The 20053-nt window shown below is 37.4% G+C and overlaps 1 protein-coding gene across 5 annotated transcripts in view; it reads left to right on the top strand.

The window, feature by feature from the left end:
• PARD3B (par-3 family cell polarity regulator beta) overlaps positions 1-20053 on the top strand; it is a 520784-nt gene that overhangs the window by 113397 nt on the left and 387334 nt on the right. For all 5 annotated transcript variants that reach the window (XM_072418720.1, XM_072418718.1, XM_072418717.1 and 2 more), the window contains exons 11-12: positions 4315-4396; positions 17060-17156. In XM_072418720.1, coding sequence (XP_072274821.1) covers positions 4315-4396; positions 17060-17156 — 179 coding nt within the window. The remainder of the gene's footprint in view (positions 1-4314; positions 4397-17059; positions 17157-20053) is intronic.

Raw genomic sequence — 20053 nt, 5'->3', positions numbered from 1 at the left:
TTTTTACACCTACTACATTTACAGCTTGTCGCTTTATTTTTCTTTTATAAAGAAATCTGCCTGAGGTCAGGTTGCCTATGTAGCTATGTGTCTTATCATCAGGGACTACAAATGAGCGGTGTTTTTCCAAACACACTGGGCCTGGTTTGTTAAAGCTCTCCATGACTGGTGAAGATAGACTATAATGGCACACTCATTGCCGTCAGTTGTCAAATGCGCAGGCACTGGATTTTGCAATGTCACCAGTGTTGGGATGTCAGTGACTGAGCGGCTAGCAAGCTGCCAACTGCTGGGAGCAGCATGGGATCACTGTGATCCCCAACCAGGTGTTGCTTTGTGAGAAAAGAAAGTTTCACATAGTTTGTGGTGTTTGTAAATATAAATATAACGTAATTACCGTATTTGTTTTTCTAAATTCCTTTATAAAATGTCTTTTTGCTTCCATATTTCTTTCCTCTATATTTTAAGACCTTATGTCTTCTGATATTGTTTTGCTAATATTTTTTTTTCTACTTGGACATACTTCCAAAGATGACAATGACACATTGTGGATACAGCTGTCATTCATTACAAAACTAACAATATAAAATAAAGTTATTGTGTGTTGTGTGAGAACTTTCAGAAATCCTTGTGGATAGCAAACTTGATAATGATTGCTACTGAGCTGAGTATCCATCTTTATTTGTAGTCATTATATGGCTTGTAGTGTTCAGTTACCTGTACTGTTTTATTACCTTTGCTCCAAAAGCATTACTATTAGCTGGTAATTGTTCTGTTGGTTCTAACTGCTAAATATGCTGTTTAAACACATTTTAGTTACAGAGGAAAAATAATAAACATATGTAGTACATATATAGTTAAAACAAAATTCTGTTGTTCCACCTCACTTGCCATCCCTCTCCCACACTCTGCTGGTATAGCATTTTTATTATATTACCTGATAAATGTTGTATTACTATAGAAGTGTCATGTCTTTGTTTTTTGTATTTGTCCTGTGTAACCCTTTCAAACCTAGACCTACTCATGTAACTGCCCCCTTTTACCACACCCCAGACCTGGTCAATGGCAGAGAGATATCCGTAATCTTGACCACAAGTTTTTCTCAAACTGCCTTGCATCCCTAACCCCTGCTCTCTCCAAAATCACCTCCCCAGACGAAGCTGCCACCATGTTAAACCACTCTCCTTCCCTGGCTTTGGTTAATGTTGCTCCTGCCACCTTCCGCTACCCCCGCCCTGCCAACCCCCGACCCTGGCACAACAATCACACCAAACAGCTACAAAAGACTGTTCGTGCAGCTGATCGCAAGTGGAGATAATCTGGCCTCAGCGCTTACTTCATGTATTACAAAGCCAGACCACCAAACTCCTTGTACACGCTCTTATTGTCTCTCGTCTGGACTACTGTAACCTCCTCCTCTCTGGTATTCCACTAACCCGACTCTCTCCTCTACAATCTATCATGAATGCTGCAGCCAGACTCATCCATCCTTCCCTCCTCTGCTGCTGCATCTCTTTGTAGATCTCTACACTGGCTTCCATTTCATCTTAGAATCAAATTCAAGCTCCTGTGCTTTGCCTTCAAATCTCTCCACAGTTCTTGTCCCACTTACATTTCTGACCTGGTAAAAAAAAAAAAAAATACTCCCCCAGCCGCTCTCTCCGCTTCTCTAATGACCTACTAAGGACTTCCTCACTCATAACCTCATCACACGCACGGATACAAGACTTCTAGAGCTGCCCCAACTATCTGGAATGGTCTTCCTCGTCCTATTCGGCTTGCTCCTATTTTCTGCTCATTTGAAAGGGCACTCAGAGCCCATTTTTTCAAACTTGCCTACCCATCTTCTTCTGTCTTTTGAAACCTTCATTACTTCCCACCAATACATATCTCCCATCCTATTGTGTGTAAATTCCCTGACCTACTAGATTGTAAGCTCTTCAGGGCCGGGTCTTTTTGTCCTCCTGTATCACTGTCTGTATTCGTCTGTCATTTGCAACCTCTATTTAATGTGCAGCGCTGCGTAAAATGTTGGCGGTATAGAAATCCTGTTTAATAATATTATTATTAATAACATGCCTTGCCATTACATACAAATACAGTTAGTCCCCGAGTTAAGGACAGCCGACATATGGACGACACCTAGAAACAAACGGGCTTCCCTGCTCGCTCCTGTGTAGGGCGAAGACTTGATGGGGGAGGGGGCAGTTTGCATGGCTTGCAGAGGAAATCTTTTGCTGAACACAGCTGAGGTTGTGGGTGATCTTAAGAGCTGAGCTGATCTGTAACTCTTTAATGAAGAAGACAAACTATGCAGTTGTTTCTTTAATTAATGTCTAGGCTCAATAAAGTTTTTTTTTTTTTTTGCTTTGTTTGTGATTAATTCAGAATGAGGATTTTTTCTACAGTAACTGACATCACACTGCCCAATAATATGTTGATACATCTGTTCTAATTGCAATTTTTTAAATAATGTACCAGTTCCGACTTACATACAAAACCAAAAGAACAAACCTAGAGCCCTAACTCGTATGTAACCTAGGGACTACCTGTCTGCATCCCTTTTATCTGTTTATGGGACATTTTCATGACTGCAAGTTGATTGATTATTCTTACCAACTTCAAATGATGATTGATATGAATCTAGTGTTGAAGCTAAAAACAGTTACAAAAATGTCTGCCTTTGTTCATGTTTATTACATTGTTGTGTGATGGGAAAGATATGCTTAGTTAGGGTAGTTACTTTATGTACTTACTGAAATTATTCTTCTCTCGAAAATTGAAAACTTACTTAGCCACCAAACTCTGGTACTCTGTATTTTGTAACAAACAATATACAGAACATCAAATAGAAATTTACTTCATTTATGAATGGACTACAGCCAGCAATAGTTTTATGTTATCTATGTAAAACTTCAGAATACCAAAAAGATCCCAAAGGCAATCTGACATTTTGTTGTGTAGTCATGCATTCACAAGGGAAGCAAATGATATAGAAGTCTGAATCTGAAATAAAAGTTTAAAAGAAAACACAGAGGGCTATTGTAAACAACCCCCAATAGTGATCCATCAAGTGTTAACTTAGAAAAAAATGGACTTCGGCTCATAAAGTAGGAATTTGCTATTTAATAGAAACAAACTCTATAAATGCTAATTGTCCATTAGCAATACCCGAAAAATGTACCTTTTGTCTGGAATTTACTAAAAAAGGTTACTTCCTATTCCAAGATCTGCTGTGTAACTTCATGTACGGCATCACGCTTCCTACCGCTATTATCATGACATTTGGAGTGTGATTTGGCGATGTCACTTCTGTGTTGCTCACTGTTCCTATAGTTAGAAAAGATGATAAAGTAAAGACTTCCTCCACCAAGATTCCTCCCCACACACAGAGTATAAACCAAGACATAGTAAGTCAGTAATAAGAGGAAGAGATCAGCTGCAGGACACATACCCGTCAGTACCTATCACTAGGTTTTACCCTCTGCTTGCTTTTCTTGACACAGCTTCCAAAGTTCTGGTTCATTTTAGTATAGTAAAGCAGATTTCTGTTGCAAGCTTCCGCAGTTAGTATAATCCTTAGGACTATTTGTGAAACTGGCTTCTGCAATTAATACAACTACACTCCAATTACAAGTAAATATATTCTGGTTCATTTGGGTCATTATGCCTACACACACACTCACAGAAAAAAAAAATTGGCTTCAAATCATTGTAAGGTTCTATTATTATTTAAACCTGACCTCAAATGTAAAACAACACACAACAGGTGTCACTCCCAAAGGAAGCCAAAATGGAGAAGCCATGCATGAAGAATTAGGAACACCCCTTGATTTCGTAGCAATTACATACAGGGTGCTATTGCACAGTAACGGTTACTGGCATCTTATGTGTGCAATTGAAAAAATCCGACAAATAAACTGCCAACCAGAGGAACTGGAAATGGTTGCTATGCATGGCCTTGAGGCTGATTTACTTTTGGGAGAACATATTGAATTCAGATTTGTGTAAAAGGGAGCTCAGCTGCCTTGGACAATTGGCATTGGTTGTGTTTTGAAGCTAATGCTGAAGGCTCTATTTCCAGATGGAAAGGATGGAGAGAGGTTTCTGGTTTGTCAGATATTCTTTTTCATATAATCGAGATATATTTCAATGAAAAAGAAATGTTTATTTAAAAAAAAAAAAAAAAACAGTTTACCTTTTGCTTATACCTGTCACTCCTACATTTAAAGTAAGCGAAAGTTGTAGGTCAGTAGAATTTGTTAAAAACATGATCTAATCTAATAAAATAATTAATTGTGTGTTTGATTGCAGGATCGTTCAGATCAAGGAGCAGTGCTAAAAACTGTGTATGGGAATGTTTCTGCTCAAAATGGCTTTCAGTACAAAAAGAAAGGTATTGTACGTTATATATTATTATAATTAAAATTATATTTTTGGTTTAAATTAGAATCTGATGTAGAACCTGACAGTGACCTGGCAATCTTTCCTGTCCTTTATGTCCTGGGAGGCAGTAATCCTATGGCAGGAAGGAAGGGAAAGTCTGCCTAATGAAATCCTTTACAGCAGTGGTTGCCAACCTTTTTGTACCTGGGGACCACTAAATGCACAGACTCCGGACCGGGCATGTGGGGAGAGCTGTGTGCCACTTAAAGGGGAAGAAACTTCCTCCAGAGTGAGGTCATGATGCCAGAACCCGCCCACTCCCCCATCGCAGGTCTGAGCCTGTGATGGGGGAGTGGGCAGGTTGTGTCTAGAGACACAACCCACCAAACACCCTGAGCCTGTGATCCATACAGGGGACATGGTCTGACCCCGCGGGGGGGCACACCTGACAGAGCCGCGGACCATCAAAATTTTCTTGTGGACTGGTTGGCGACCGCTGCTTTACAGCAAAATAACTTTAGTGAATTTATTTTAGTTAATTTATTGCTTTTTATGTTCCCATTGGGAAGATTCACGTTTTTCTTTCCCTGTGCCCGCTGTGGGTAAAGTTAGTGGGTAAATATTTCTAATACAAGTTATAAACCAATGATTCTTGTAGATGTAAGTCTGGTATTTTTAACAACCACCGTACATGGCATTCTTCTACTGTAGGGGGTATTTGGCCAATGACCCCCAAATTTGTATTTGTAAGGGTTCCCAAAAATAACTTTAGGGATACCTCTCGGGCAATAGGGTTGTGAAAGGCTGCGCCAATGTAAGCAACAAGCAGTTGTTATTTAGCTAGTAGAAATTGACTGAAACTTTTGTCTTTTTTTTTTTATCTTTGAGCACCTTTATAATGAATTACTTAAGTAAACAAGCAGCCAGATGTTAGAGATGGCATATTTTAAAGCTATTATACTTGTAAATGTAAATAACTTATTTATGTGGGTGCATTTTAAACTGCTGAAATAATACTTGGAGAATATATACTCATCAGATATTTGCAAAACTAATACTGCAAACAATGACTCAATATCATGAAGGTTAACTTCTACATGTTTATGGTTTAGCTTTAATTACTTGCTGGTATTGTATTAGGGAAAGACAGAATCATTTACATTTGTTATATTCACCACCTTTTGCCATTTGATTTTATAATTAATACTGGCAAGTTTCAATATTCAAAATAAATACCAACAAAAAAACATTAATTGAGGCATCAGTGGGGTATATGTTTTTAAATATTTATTTCTATATTACTAGCAGGGCTCACTGAACACTGGCAATTCTGGTATCCAAAATGATCTACCAACAATAAAAATGCTAAACATATTTATATATGTATATGTGTGTGTGTATATATATATATATATATATATATATATACTTGTATAGAGACGCAACACAAAGGTACAAAAATGTCTTGTTATACAAATATTACACTTTGTCTTTGTCTTTGAAGTTATCTTAAAAATAGGTAATACTCTATCTGATTTGATTCATTTTCCCAAGTTGTATGCTACTACGGTAGCACTGCAAGAATGATCATCTGTCAGTTTGCAGTTTGTAAGTGATCCCTGTGATTATGTCAGGCATTCGGCAAATATACAAAGAAAATGCAGGCTTTTTAACCATCAAACAGTTAACATACAATGAACTTCTGAAGGAGGAAGACAGCAGTGCACTGACTCAAAGTTTGTATTTTTTTTTACCCACCAGTGTCATTCTTGCAGGCTTTTGAGACAGCAGAATAAATAAACCAAAGTGTAAGGGAAAAAAGTAACATTTTAGAAGAATAACATTATTGCAGCTGTTTGCAAATCTCCAGCAGTCAAAGGTTCAAAACTGGCAAATCAAAATATATAAAATTCTTACCTGCATATTTCACCTGACAGAAAACATCCTCAACTCACTTATATCATTGTTTAATTTTAAAATTCAAACCCGCCTTAGGTGTTATAATATTTACAGGAATAAAATATGTATATTTTCTACTACAGAATCTCTATTGGAACAGTGGTATTGTTTCAAAGTTTTTCGTGTTGGGTAAGACACTGGCTTCATTAAACATCTTAAACATCTTCACGATGTGCTTTTACTAATTAAAACCTCTGCATATGCTCCTCCTTTGATTTGATACTCAGAGCTTCTTATTATTTGGTTGATAATAAGTAGTTTAGGTTGTCAATTTTTGACACAGTCTGATGATTTTAAATCAAGTCAAAGGGCCCAGAACATTATATGTATCATTTATTATTTAACAAATATCTCTCACTACATGAATCACACTGTTTCAGCTACCACTAATGAACATTTGTAAACGAGATTTCAATTTGGTAGCATGCATGCAAACTTAATAAATTCTTCTTATGAATGTTGTAATATTAGTAAGAAAAGTCCTTAAATGATTACTGATTAATTGTCAAGAGCCATTGATGTAACTGTCTTCCCCCTGGTACATAGGGCATTAATAAACACAGATTGTGTTGAAGTTTTTAGAGTTCTATCTGAGAGTCAGAACATCCCTTGTTTTTCTTCTCATATTTTGCTAATTGCATTCTGCTACATTTTTGCAAAATCTGCCTCACATCACTGATTTGGACAAGTGTACTAAGAAAGAAGACTTAGAAGGAATTTATGTTACAACACTTGTTTTTTCCCTTCATTTATCTATTTACATATTTGTAAGAGGCAATCAGAACTTGGCATTTTAAGCAGAAATAAATTGCCCAGTTGGAGAGGGACCATGGCAGCCCCATGTCAACTGAGACTAAGCTTTTAGAAATTATTTAAAGTGGAACTTCAAAGGCAGATATAACAAAACACCATTTGTTATGTGTTAATTCTAAAATCACTAAATGTACTTTTAAACACTGCCAGTGAAATTAAAAGAATTCTGTTTTTCTGTTTGCTTCCTGTAATCCCCTTGGCACCAGAAATCAGACTGAGAGCAAGAGGTTATGCACCGTGAGCCAAAAAAGGCTGCTACATTGCATTTTTTTTATCTTAACATGTTTAGGCAATAGAAACTCAAAGGGGAGTTGTTTAGGTAGTTTACAGGAGGAGAGAACAAGTAGCACCTGACTAGTATGTTGGTTCTCATACCAAGTCCACCTAAAAGAGGAGAGATAACACAGGAGGATGCAGGGGTGCAATATTGGACAGCACCAAAGTTTGCTTTGGTATTTCATTTGACATTTTTTTTCTAACAAAACTGGTTGAAAAGAATCATAAATGCTTTAATGGCACCAATTCATACCCGTGTTCAGCTATTTAACAGGAAAAATTGGATTTTTTCCACCAATGGGTATCTCTTTGAACAAGTTTTTTTGTGACATGCCCCTGTATATGCTTTGTCATAACAACCAGTTTTTTTGGTTTCATTATCCTAATGTAACCTTCAAACAAATAGAACCTCTTATGGACTGTGATTTGCTGCTCCTTTAAGTTGTTTTATAAAAGCTTGTGCCTAATGGGTGCAGTGTGGGTGCATTGCCTGCTACAGGGATAGTAAGTTGGCGTTCCAATTAAAATGAATGATAACAGACAGTAGCTTCTGCATTGCCAGGCAATGGAATGACAGGCAGTTTGTTTAACTTCACTTTAAGGCAAAGCAAACATATGAATTGGTCTTCAGACTGAACATTGCACTAAAATTTAGGGTCCACCTATATTGTCTGTGTCACCTTTAAAAATCGTCAGATCAAACTATGTCAATAAGATACCTCTAAAGAAACAAGTTAGATTTTAACTTGCCTTAACCTGTCTTACAAATTGCCTGGCATGTCTTCACCCTTTTGGGAATATTCCTGGGGAATGTATCGCAAGAGGTTACTCCAGTCCATTGCAAAAGTGTGTTCTTGCATAATTTGTGCTTCTTTGTTCGAATCGTGCCATAAGAAACATGATGTCTATGTGCATATGTGCCACTGGCAAAAGACTGTGCACTGTGCTTAGGTTAGTTATAGGTTCTTTGCACATTAAGCACCTTTTGGACATTGTTTAAGCCAATGATGTCTACAGAAGGAGGAGATTTTAAAAGTGGACCTTGCTTTGTACTGGATACATATATATGAAGTGCTGCATGTCCAAGTGTATTTCCTTACAGAATTACATAAAAGTAATAAAGTAAAAAAAGGTAAAGGTAAGGTTTAATAGCATCATGTAATGTCTAAACTTAGGATTTTGCAAATTTCAATCTTTTCATAGTTGCTTAAAAACTACAATAATTTAGTTGTGTTGAGTCCTCCCAAGAGCTGTTAAAGTAGAACTAAAAGTTTTTGTATGAAATTTAAACATGTTCCAAATCAACTGTGATGAACATGCCTCATAAGGTAAATAAAAAAAAAACTTTTGTGTCCAACATGCCCCTCCTTCCAGTCAGCTCATAGTGGGAGGATTTAAATAACAGAGGCAGTTTTGTCAATCCATAAAGCAATGAACTGGACTAGTTGTGGCCAGATGCTAAATGACAAGCTACAGATTTGTAAATCAGCTGTGACAATGCTCTTAAAATCTGCAGCATTTTTAAACCTTCCAGAAAGTGGCAACTCTGCTGTAAATTCAGGAGCTGTGCAGCATTGTTCCCACTCAATCACAGGAACCTGCATTAAGTGGATCCCATTGTCTGAATCAACAAGTATTTGTGGAACTTGCAAAAGATGCTGCTAAAAATTTGTATGTGCACATACAGTTATTGTTAAATGCTGCAGCACATATTATATTAAATGGGGTCAAAGTTCTGCCCTGATTTTGTGTTGATTACCACACTAATATTACATTGTTCTGTAAAATACATATTATCCATGGTATTCTAAAATAGGGCAGTATTAAGATGATTAATGTAATAACCCTGGCTTCTGACATTGAATATTATTAGTATAGATTATGCACCTTTTAAACATTATACTTCAAACTCTGCATTACTGCATTTTTCTGTACAATTCTACCCAATATACCACATTCACAATAAATCAGTACATGTCTACTCCAATTAATTCCACTGTGTACCGGTAAAAGTGCTGGCAGAGCTGGATTATTTATATAATTCTTACCATCTGTAGTCATTTTGCTGCCAAGGGGTAATAGAAATAGATATTTATTACAGTGACATGCACAATGTTGTTAAGTAAATGTAGAGGTTATCTCATCAAGTTTTTGAATACTCAGCCTTGCAAATCATTTAAAGGAGTATGCTAGTGAGCAGTACATTTTGTTTTGAGGAATATGATATTTATTTCACTCCAGCTGAGCTTGAGCTGAGAAAAATGATTTTTCATTAGTTTGGCATGTTAACCCTATGCATCATGCAGTCATCTTGTTTTATATTTGAAATTACCTTTCTTCTCTTTTGTTTCCACCAATGTAGACGGTGCAAATACAAGACTGGTATAGGTTAAGTTTTCTTAACTTTAAAACCAGATACATTCTGTTTAGTGAATTCTGGAGGGGACTTGGATAAATAACTATATGAAAAGCTGTCAACAAAAAAATAAAAATGTTTGTTTCAAAAATTTCGTCTTGTAGAGTGGACTGCTTGAAAGAAAATCCCTGCATAATCTAGAAGGTTACTGTGATTACATAAATCACAGACTCATTGGGAACTCTTAACAAGATGGGACACATAGATGCTTGAATCTTGACTGAAAAACAAAAACCCTAATCCTTATAACAAGAAAAACAGTGAGACTGAATGGAGGAAGCAAACTGTTGTACATGTTGTAAAGGGCAACAGTCAGAGTGCACTGCCTCTGTATTTTTAATACATTATTGAAGGTTCTTTTTAATTGCAAGTAAAGCAGGTCCAACACAATATTTGCATTTCAGTGCATGAGTAAAAGCTGCCCTGCATTCACATTTAAAAGCAATCATTTGAAGCACAGTAGTAATGGTATCAAAAAACAGAAGAAAAAATGGGATTTTGGGTGCTTTTTTAAATGAGCAAATGGGAGCAACTGAATAGGATGAGGAAGCCCATTCCAGAGAGTTGGGGCAGTTTTAGAAAAGTCTGCAATGTCTGCAGACACAAGATTATAGTAATATGTTTTACACTGTATTTGTGCAATAGGGTCTCCTATACATGGAAAGGTGCCCCTCATCAAACATCTAATTAGATAACTCCCACCTCCAGCACTTTTTATATTACCCTGTATTATATTTCAGGGCCTTCTTTTTGTGTTTAGCAATCTGTTTGAGCAAACTTTGATGTCTACTATCGCAACACACCATATATGCGGTTATAAGTAAGTCTTTTCACAGAAAGGTTTGTATTTCATGTATTACAGTCACAATTAATAAAGAAGATGTGTTAGAAGATATTTAATGGCAATTACCCTTACTGGATAGATATTTAAATTGCATATCACACCACAAGATTAGAACTTCTGTTTTAATTTTACTGCTGCCCAGGGCTCCATTAGAGAGAGAAAAACCCTTCACTTTCTTGCCCTCTCTCATAGGGGTGTATTTAATTATTCCCTGTTCAGTTTGTTTCAGATTTGTCCATAATATTCATTTAAACAAAAAACATTTCCTATTGTGCTATGCACTTTTGAAAATTGACCACTAGGTGACACAACAAGTTGTTAATAGGCACTGAAACACCATTTCATTGTAGAGAGATTTGAACTCGAGTTAGCGAACTTTCAGATGAATTGACAGGATAATTTATAAACATACCCCTCAGAATGTTACATCTCATAATGTGATTACAGTGTTTTGATCCCATGCCTCCCACCTTCAGGATCAATGAACAAATGAAGAAATCTGACACTATTTTATTGAAAAATGGTTTCCTCCTTACCGTATATACTCAAGTATAGGTCGATTCGAGTATAATCCAAGGTACCGTGTTTCCCCGATTTTAAGACATCCCCATTAAATAAGCCATCCCCGATTTTTGAAAAAATAATTAAAATAAGACACGCACCTGTGAATAAGACATCCCCCGATATTTGATCCTGTGTGTGTCTTCTTGATGCTGGCTGCAGCACGTGTCTGCTCCTGGCTGCAGTGCAGAGTGAAACTGAAAGTAACAAGCCGGCATTCTGCACCAGGAAGCAAGCTGCTGATCCCTGCCCTAACAGAGATCCCTGCCCTAACAGAGATCCCTACACTTAATTACCAGTAAGTGAACAGAAGGGGACAATCAATGGCATAGAGTGATCAGAAGGGGACAATCATTGCATAGAGTGATCAGAAGGGGACAGTCAATGGCATAGAGTGATCAGAAGGGGAATATGAACGGCACATGAGTGATCAGAAGGGGACAATCAATGGAACATGAGTGATCATGAGTGACTTTCAACAATAAATGTGTACTGTAGTCTTCTTTATGGAAAAATAAGACATCCCCTGAAAATAAGACCTAGGGCATATTTTGGCATTTCAAAAAATATAAGACAGTGCCTTATAATCGGGGAAACAGGGTACCTATTTTTACCTTGGAAAACAGGAAAAAATGATTGACTCGAGTATAGGCCGTGAGTAGGAAATGCTGCCGCTACTGGCAAGTTTAAATATTTAAAATAAATACCAATAAAATTACATTAATTGATGCATCAGTGGGGTTTATGTTTTTAAATATTTATTTCAATATTACTAGCAGGGCTCACTGAACACTGGCAATTTTTGGTATCCAAAATGATCTACCAACTATAAAAGGCTGCACAAGAAACCACACAGCACTGCTAACCTCAGACTGCCCTCTCTGCCTCCCTCCCCACTCCCCACTGTTACACAGAGCCTTCTCACAAAGAAAGACATCCCCAGCATCCCTATAGACGTAGCGGCCGGCTGCTGTTTAACAGCAGCTAAGGGTAAGGCAGGGCTCTGCGATCTACGTTTTTGGCACTCCTGCACTAGATGGTGACCTCTCAAAATAAACCCTGGCAATTCTGATCTTTATCCATTAGAGGATGCCCTCTCACATAACGCACTGGTAATTCTGGTAACTAATCACCAGAGAATGCCAAGCATAGTGATCCTCTCTAGCTCTGTGATCCTCACTATCTCCAGCACTGCAGCTTCAATAGGTCTTCCATCAGGTTTGAAGTCTCTGGCCTCCTAACTTCCTTGTGCTGGAGATTGCTGTACATTGGAAAAGGGAGCAAGCACAGCACAGTGTACACAGCCTTGGCCTTAACACACCAGAGATGTATTGTGATGTGGGCGTGGCTTTTGCAGGCCCCACACAAGCCGCTCCCCATCCAGTGACATTACGGATTCCCCTGCAGGCTGAGGGACACCAGTCTCGTTGGCGGCACTCACATCTCAATTTAGCTGATACCTGACTGAAGTATAAGCCGAGGGTGACTTTTTCAGCACATTTTGGTTGCTGAAAAAGTTGGTTTATACTCCAGAATATACAGAAGTTGCTATTGACAATTTACCCCTACTTACTTACTGCCTGGTAAAACATTGTTAGCTGGAAAGAAAATCTGTCTAATGGAGCCTATCATGGCTATAAAAAGTTTTAACCTTTCCCACGCTAAAATCTAAAAGAATTAATTGGGTATTCACATACCCAGAGGGTAGATCAGTGTGTATGTGTTACTTTAAGGAATGTGCAGTAATTGGGCAGCCTAAATAAACTATATGCGATTCCAGGTAATTGTGAAAAGCTACCTGCCACTTTGTTTAAAACCTCTTTTGGTCTGTCATTGTCTTTCTTTTCTATTTAGTTGCCTAAATTTGATTTACAGTAATGGCACATTAAAAAAATTTTAAGGTATGTTCTTAGGTCCGATGCACATTAGAATCCTATTGTAGAAGATTCTTTACCCATACCTATGGTAATGTCATTTACAGCTTTTTAACAGGAAAAGAAAATTTGGCTACAAGTGGAAGTCATGAAAACAGAAATAGGTAGTCTGCAAGTTGTGAACAATGAGATCAGAGGTTCTCAGTAGCAGAATATCCTTTTGTAGCAGTGGAAGTGCTTTAAAAAAGATCCTTCCTTCATTGATGTTTTATTGAAGTATATTAGACTGCATGCAGTCTGAAGAGTGCTCCTTTGACTCCATGTCAGTAAGTCTACCTCCTTTGTAATGTCTAGGTTAATGTAATGGGAATCCTTTTGTTGAGTATCTCAGGGCTACACTGTCAGTATAAGCATGATTCGGAAGAATGAGTCTATTTTATGTCCTAGTTCTGTGTCTGACCCTGTCAGTATGCTTTGATGCATTCTTTTTCTCTGTCCTTTAAGAAACGCTTTTTTTCTTTGTTTCATGAAAACTGTAATGGACACTTTTTCCTTTTTACAAACATGTACTTGTTCCATTGGTTTATTCGGCTTCAACAATTTGTAGTGAATGTGAAATAGCAGTATTTATATTAACAAAAAAAAAATATTACAAGCTAAATATTTTAGAATATTTCACACTATATTTTGTTAATATACATATGTATGTGTCTGCAATACATACAGTATACATACAGTCTGCTGCACATTAGTGACCATATATTCAAACTATTAACAAATGTAAAGTTTGCTGTCTGTTTGCTGTCTAAATAGGGTAACATTTTGCTTCTCTTTCTGGATTTAGGAAGCAAAAGAGATCACAAGACAGACTGGTATATTACTGTATTACACAATGAGCAAGTTGACCCACAAAAACTGTTCCCTCGGTAAAAGTTGGCTGCCTTTGCTGTCATTTTTGAAACTAAAAACCATCAGCATTTAGTATCAAACGTTCATTTCTTTTGGAAGGCTCTCAGTTGTGTTAAAACTCAGTTGAGTCCGTACATTTTTTTTCTCCCATACTTGTCATGGGGATTTAGTTAAAATTTTTTACCTGATTAGGTAGGCAAAGTACAACTGTACACAACTGTAGTGGTCATTCTTCGACTTAATGCCCCTTTCCCAATGTCAAGTAGGCTTAAACCACTTGTAGACAAACATGAGACAGTGCTGTTAATAAACATGAAGTTGAGAATTTAACATTAATTCTTTTAAGAATGGAAATGGAACTAACATCTGCCAGTATAATGTTTTGTGATGATCATGTAAGGCCTGGCCAGTACCAGTATTCTCCAGATACCAGTCCCCCAATCTATCGCCGCAGTCACCTATAGCAGCCCCCACTCAGCCTAGGGAGACTGGTTGTGTCTCCCAGCACACGGCTGCCCCCAGGACTTGGTGTGCAAGGGATGGTGTCTGGAGATAGGCCAGCAGCTGACCAGGATCCCACAAATACAGAGTACGAAATTATCAGGAAATCCAGAAACAAGCCAAAGTCAAAACACAAGAAATTAGTCCAAAGGGAAGGGCACAAGCAGAGTTGGGGTTACAAGCAAAGGTCGGTCCAGGCAGAGTTCAAACAGAATATCAGGAACAGGCAAAAGTCAGTAACAGAGAAATACTCAAAATCACTCTAGCACAGGTTAACCTAGCAGACGCTATAACAGGCACTGGTAATTAGGACCGAAGTGGCTTTAAAGTTCCAGCAGCCAATAGCAGTGCAGCACCGAGTCAGGAGCTGATCAGCCTCTAGAATCCCCTTCAGCTGTGCGCAGCCCAACAATGGATGCTGGGGATGCCAAAGTACATCAGGTTGCACAACTAAAGAGAAGCAGAGGCTGCTGCTATCTTAGTTCTCCTGGCTGCTGCAAATTACATTGCTAGACAGAACAAACAGTGTTTATTACTGCGATTGTGCACAGCATGGAGTCGCCGGACAGAACATTCACTAACAGATCGCCTGCTGAAAAAAACAGAGCATGATTTTTAAACAAATTTCCAAACTATTCCACTATTTTTTGTGGCTTCCAAACAATCATTTTGTGTTCTATTTATCCATCTTAAGGTAGATTAAACAATCACATACCTAAATCTGATATTTGCTATGCCAAATGTCATATGTGAATTGGTAATATAAAAGGTTATTTGTAAGTTTGGGATTCACTGGGCCTACACCTAAGGGTAGCCTAAATTTTTACCCTAAATATACCTCCCTTAAAGCGGAACTTTCATTACAAATAAAAAAAATACCTTTTACCTTTATTTCCGCAGGACCCTTGATCCCTCCACATCTGGCCTTTTTTTTTTTTTTTTAATTTGGAATTTTTATTCCACAATGGATCATTATCATCACCAATAAGACATGAGCTGAAAAACATTGATGCTAAATTAGAAAGTATGGAAGTGACTAGCAGTCAGTGTATAAGAACAATGACTGTGGAGATTATACATTTTTGTCAGCTAAATCATTTGATATGTGAAATTTACCAGTGTTTTTAGCTGTTTTCATGGACTTTCACTTTTCAATAAAAACACAACTGGGAAGCCTGGGCCAGGTAGGGTTTGTCAGTAATGACCGTCAGGCATATTTATGTTCTTTTCTCTATTTGAACACATCGCGCATGGTTTCCACTGTAATTGGATGCAGTCCAATCCCTAAACAATTGCACTGAATACTAATCACTGTGAAACATAGTTAAAATGTTTGTTTTGTTTCTGAAGTCAAGCAAAATGTTGACCTCACAGCATTTTTAATGTCTCTAAATTCCTCTTTGACAAGGACTATCTCAGCATCTTTAAGCATCGATCAATGTGTTAAGTTGAGAGAAAACTGAAAGTTATTCGGCTTTTGTACCTTTGAATCTGCATTTAACAATTTGCTTTGGTGTACGGTTTATCAGCTTATCTTTTCTGTCTTCGACATATCATCTTTCCTGAGCTGCTTGTAATGACAAGCCTACTGATTTAAATTGTGTTCAATTTACACGCATCGCAGTGTACTCCGGATAAATCAAACAGAACATTCTGTGTCTGAAAGCACTTTAAATTCTACTTGCTGTTTCTTACGGAAGAATTTCATGCTTTAGGAAAGCTCCATGCCAAATGCACATTTTCCATAGGTCCTACGAGGGTTCTTTAAGAAAGAATTTGCCATATGACTAAACAATACAAAGCCAAACCCCATCTGTGCCATATTTGCTTTTTGGAGATTCTTCTGAACTGGGAAAGAGAATAAAATAAGTACTCAAAAAGATTAAAAGATACTTGTCACATAAGTACATTTAGAAAAATCCTAAAAATGAGTTATAGGTAAATTAAGCTGAAGAAAAGTCAGTTCAGAAATGTTTTTTTTCCACATACACACTTTGGTATTCTATATTTTAAATTTTTAGGACGGATTTGTTTGACATTATCAGACTAGTTATTCAAGAGATCAATTTATTTTTGATAGCCAGTAAATTTACAAAAATTTTGTCGTGTAATTTGTATGCACCCTTTTTATATGCCTTGTAATGTTCTCAATAACTGTAGTGGACTCTGTCACAATTACCCAATCATTTCAAGAACTGAAATGATACATTTCCACCTTTCCTTTGTTGGTCATGGTACTGGCCCAGATGTTCCGTTAAATACAACCTCACGTTTCATGCAATCAACCACCATAATAATGTGAGGTAATATATTGGTTCTGGGTTGTGAGAATATTGCCCTCGTCCTTGTTCATTGACACCGTGGTCCTGGTCTCACATGCAACTCTCATCTCTATTATTTTCATCCATGATACAGTTGTAGTTTCTAAAATCATGCTTGATCCGTGAGTGTCCTAGTCTTACTCAGTGAGACATAAACCTCTCAATTCTTGAAAATCATTTTTTTTTTTACTTTTTACAGATGCAAACTATGATGATGGAAGTTTGGAACAGGATGTTTCTTTACGGTTACTGCCACAATCAAGAGACCATATTTCTGTGGATTACTCAAAGTTTAGGTAAGTGAACTCATAGTAGGAGATTTGTACACTGGACAAGAATCTAACCTATGTACACAATGGTCCATGACGCCTTTCATCAATGGTGGGTTGATGAACGACTAATCAGGATGGAGTAATTTACTTTCCTATGGAGGACAGCACCATGGGGTACTGCTTACTCTCCCTCTCCATAGATCAGAACAGCACTGTATGTGCAGCACTCTTTCACATATCAATCATGAAATCAGTTGCAGCTACAGTAATCTGAATCCTGTACGGGCCTAATACTTGCAGTGTTTTTCCCTGCAAGGTGATCCACCTTCGCTCATTTTATTTGTTATTACTCCTTTGTATGCATGTATTTAATTTTTAAATGTGATTGGGGCATACCCTCTGCTGGTTGGGTCCTCCTGGAATGCAAAGTTTAAAGTTTGCAACCAGTGCTACAGAAGCAGATAATGGGTCAGATTTATTAAAGCTCTCCAAGGCTGGAGAGGATACACTTTCATCAGTGAAGCTAGGTGATCCAGCAAACCTGGAATTTGATTTCAAGGTCTAAGGTTCGCTGGATCGCCTAGGTTCACTGATGAAAGTGTATCCTTTCCAGTCTTTGAGAGCTTTAAGAAAAAATAGTCCTAAGCGCAAGACTTTTTTTGGTTTCTGTTGAATACCTTCTCAGTCATGACACATGAAATAGGAGGAATAAGCACACATTACATTCTTTTAAAATATGCACACCAATAATTAACATGAGAACCCTGTAGTAGTGAGGATGGGTTTATTTTTTTTGGCAAATGTATTTGTAGTTTTGCCAAAGTTCTTTTAGCTCAGGGTAGAAATCAGAATTCACACTGTTATGTATGTTATGAGAGCAGACCCTGAGGATATAAGAAGTGCTGTAAACATCACTGCTAGTTTTTTTATGCTAAAGAGTATGGCTGTACTTGATAACAAAATATGATGTACAAACATTTTGTTTCTAAAATGTATTTCTTGAGGACAGGTATTACAAAACTGATGTTCCCATAGAGACATGAGGACATTCGACATATGTACATATGGAGTGGTACTGCTTACATTTATTTCATAACCTGAAATTGTGCACACTATTGATAACTATCAGTTGGTATACTGATAAAATGTGCATTTGACTTGGGGCTATTATATTTATGTAATAAAATACACATGCATTTATTTTTGATTGGCACCTTTAAGGAACCAACACAGCATTCAGCTATTTTCAAACCTAAATGCTCCATCAACAAAACATAGACCTCCTCTAGGTTTAAATATTGAATGGATAAACAACAACAGGAGAATGCAATTACTAACTCCTAATGCTCCAAAAAAGCCTAAAGAAAATATTGAATTGAAGAGCAACCTTTCATATTCTTATTATCTTATTTCATATTCTGACACACTCTTAAAATAGTTGGTGTAAAAAAATAATAGTGTAAGAAAAATATACTACAAAACCAATAGCCCCTGGTAAAGGGGACCCCATCGCCGAGATGTTTTGCCACTGCGCATGCATGAGATCTTTTTTTCCCCCCATTGCAGGAAAGGGCCCCTTCTATGTATGCCCAAGATAGAGAAGGAGCATCCCAAAGCCTCATGGAATATGTGACATATTTATCCCAGGAGGCTGTGTTCTCCCATTCACTTTACCGCTGCATATTTCTACAGTTTTACCGACACCTACAAGCCTAGCAACTTTTCCATCCCCTCCCAAATCACCTTTTTTTATGCTGTGCTTACATGTGGGTAACCAATACCATTCTTTACCACAACACACTGGTTGGAATAGGCCATCTTTCTTACTACTCTAAAGAGCTAAATATTGAAATTGGTCTGATGTAGTTACTACACTGCAAAATTGTATGGGAGAGGTTGGGAACCACTTTGCAGTGCAGTTGTGGCACAGTTTTGGGAAGCAATATGTTGCTTCTAGCCATGCAGTTGCTTTTACTGCTTCAAAGGGAGACCCACACTGCAAATAGTGTGCGGCTTGCTGCTCCTGGACACATAACAGCAGTTTACAGTGTACCTGGGAGTGGCTAACCATGTGATTTTCCACTTTAAGTCTGAAAGGGGCCTTTTTTTTTTACTACTTCAAACAGATGAAATCTGAGGTCTGGTATAGGTTACTCCTTTGTGCAAAATTGTAGCCCCTGCAATTACTGAGTTATTGGGAAAAAATATGGTCCCTAATTTGTTTAGCTTTAGCATACCTGCAGATCATTGTACTGAAAAATTATGTTCACAATTAGCCAAATCGGCTTGTAACAAAATAGGCCCTAATTTTGACAGTATATAATATTTATATGATAAATGAGTTGTATCTGAAGCACAGCATTCACATGAAGGCATCCTGTCTAATGTACACCATACATCTCTTTGAAATATAAAATTCATTTTTTCTTGACATCCTCTTGTGAGTTTAATTGATGTTCCTAACTATACTACATGACTGGAGAAATTCCTGCCACGGTATAGCAATTTTGTTAAAATTGTTTCAAGGCACACAGATGGGTCAGTGTCATCTTGTCTCTTTGAGTTCTGTATGAATACAATTATATTGAATAGCTTAATTTTGAACATTAGAAGTCTGTGTGTGTCTCCAATAGTGAATGTACTTATGGTAGAAAATAAAACATTGTTAGAATGAAAGGGTGAAGGCAGCCATTTTACTTTGGATATTAAGGTATTCCCAATGCTTATGCATTACCCACTGGCACTGGGTGTGCAAACAGTGTATTTTAAAACATTTTACTATAACTACACAGTGCATAGTGTATTGCACACCATTACTGTAGTGAATTCAAGCTTTAGTAAAAGGCAGAAAAAAAAAGATTTTCAATACCTTAGAGTGGAACTAAGTTCACCTCTCCTTGTTCCTTCATCGGTACGTCTTA

This window comes from Pyxicephalus adspersus, chromosome 7 (genome assembly GCF_032062135.1).
Source record: "Pyxicephalus adspersus chromosome 7, UCB_Pads_2.0, whole genome shotgun sequence".
Lineage (NCBI taxonomy): Eukaryota > Metazoa > Chordata > Amphibia > Anura > Pyxicephalidae > Pyxicephalus > Pyxicephalus adspersus.
Note: the sequence above shows the minus strand (reverse complement) of the source record. Positions and strands in the feature narration are given on the sequence as shown.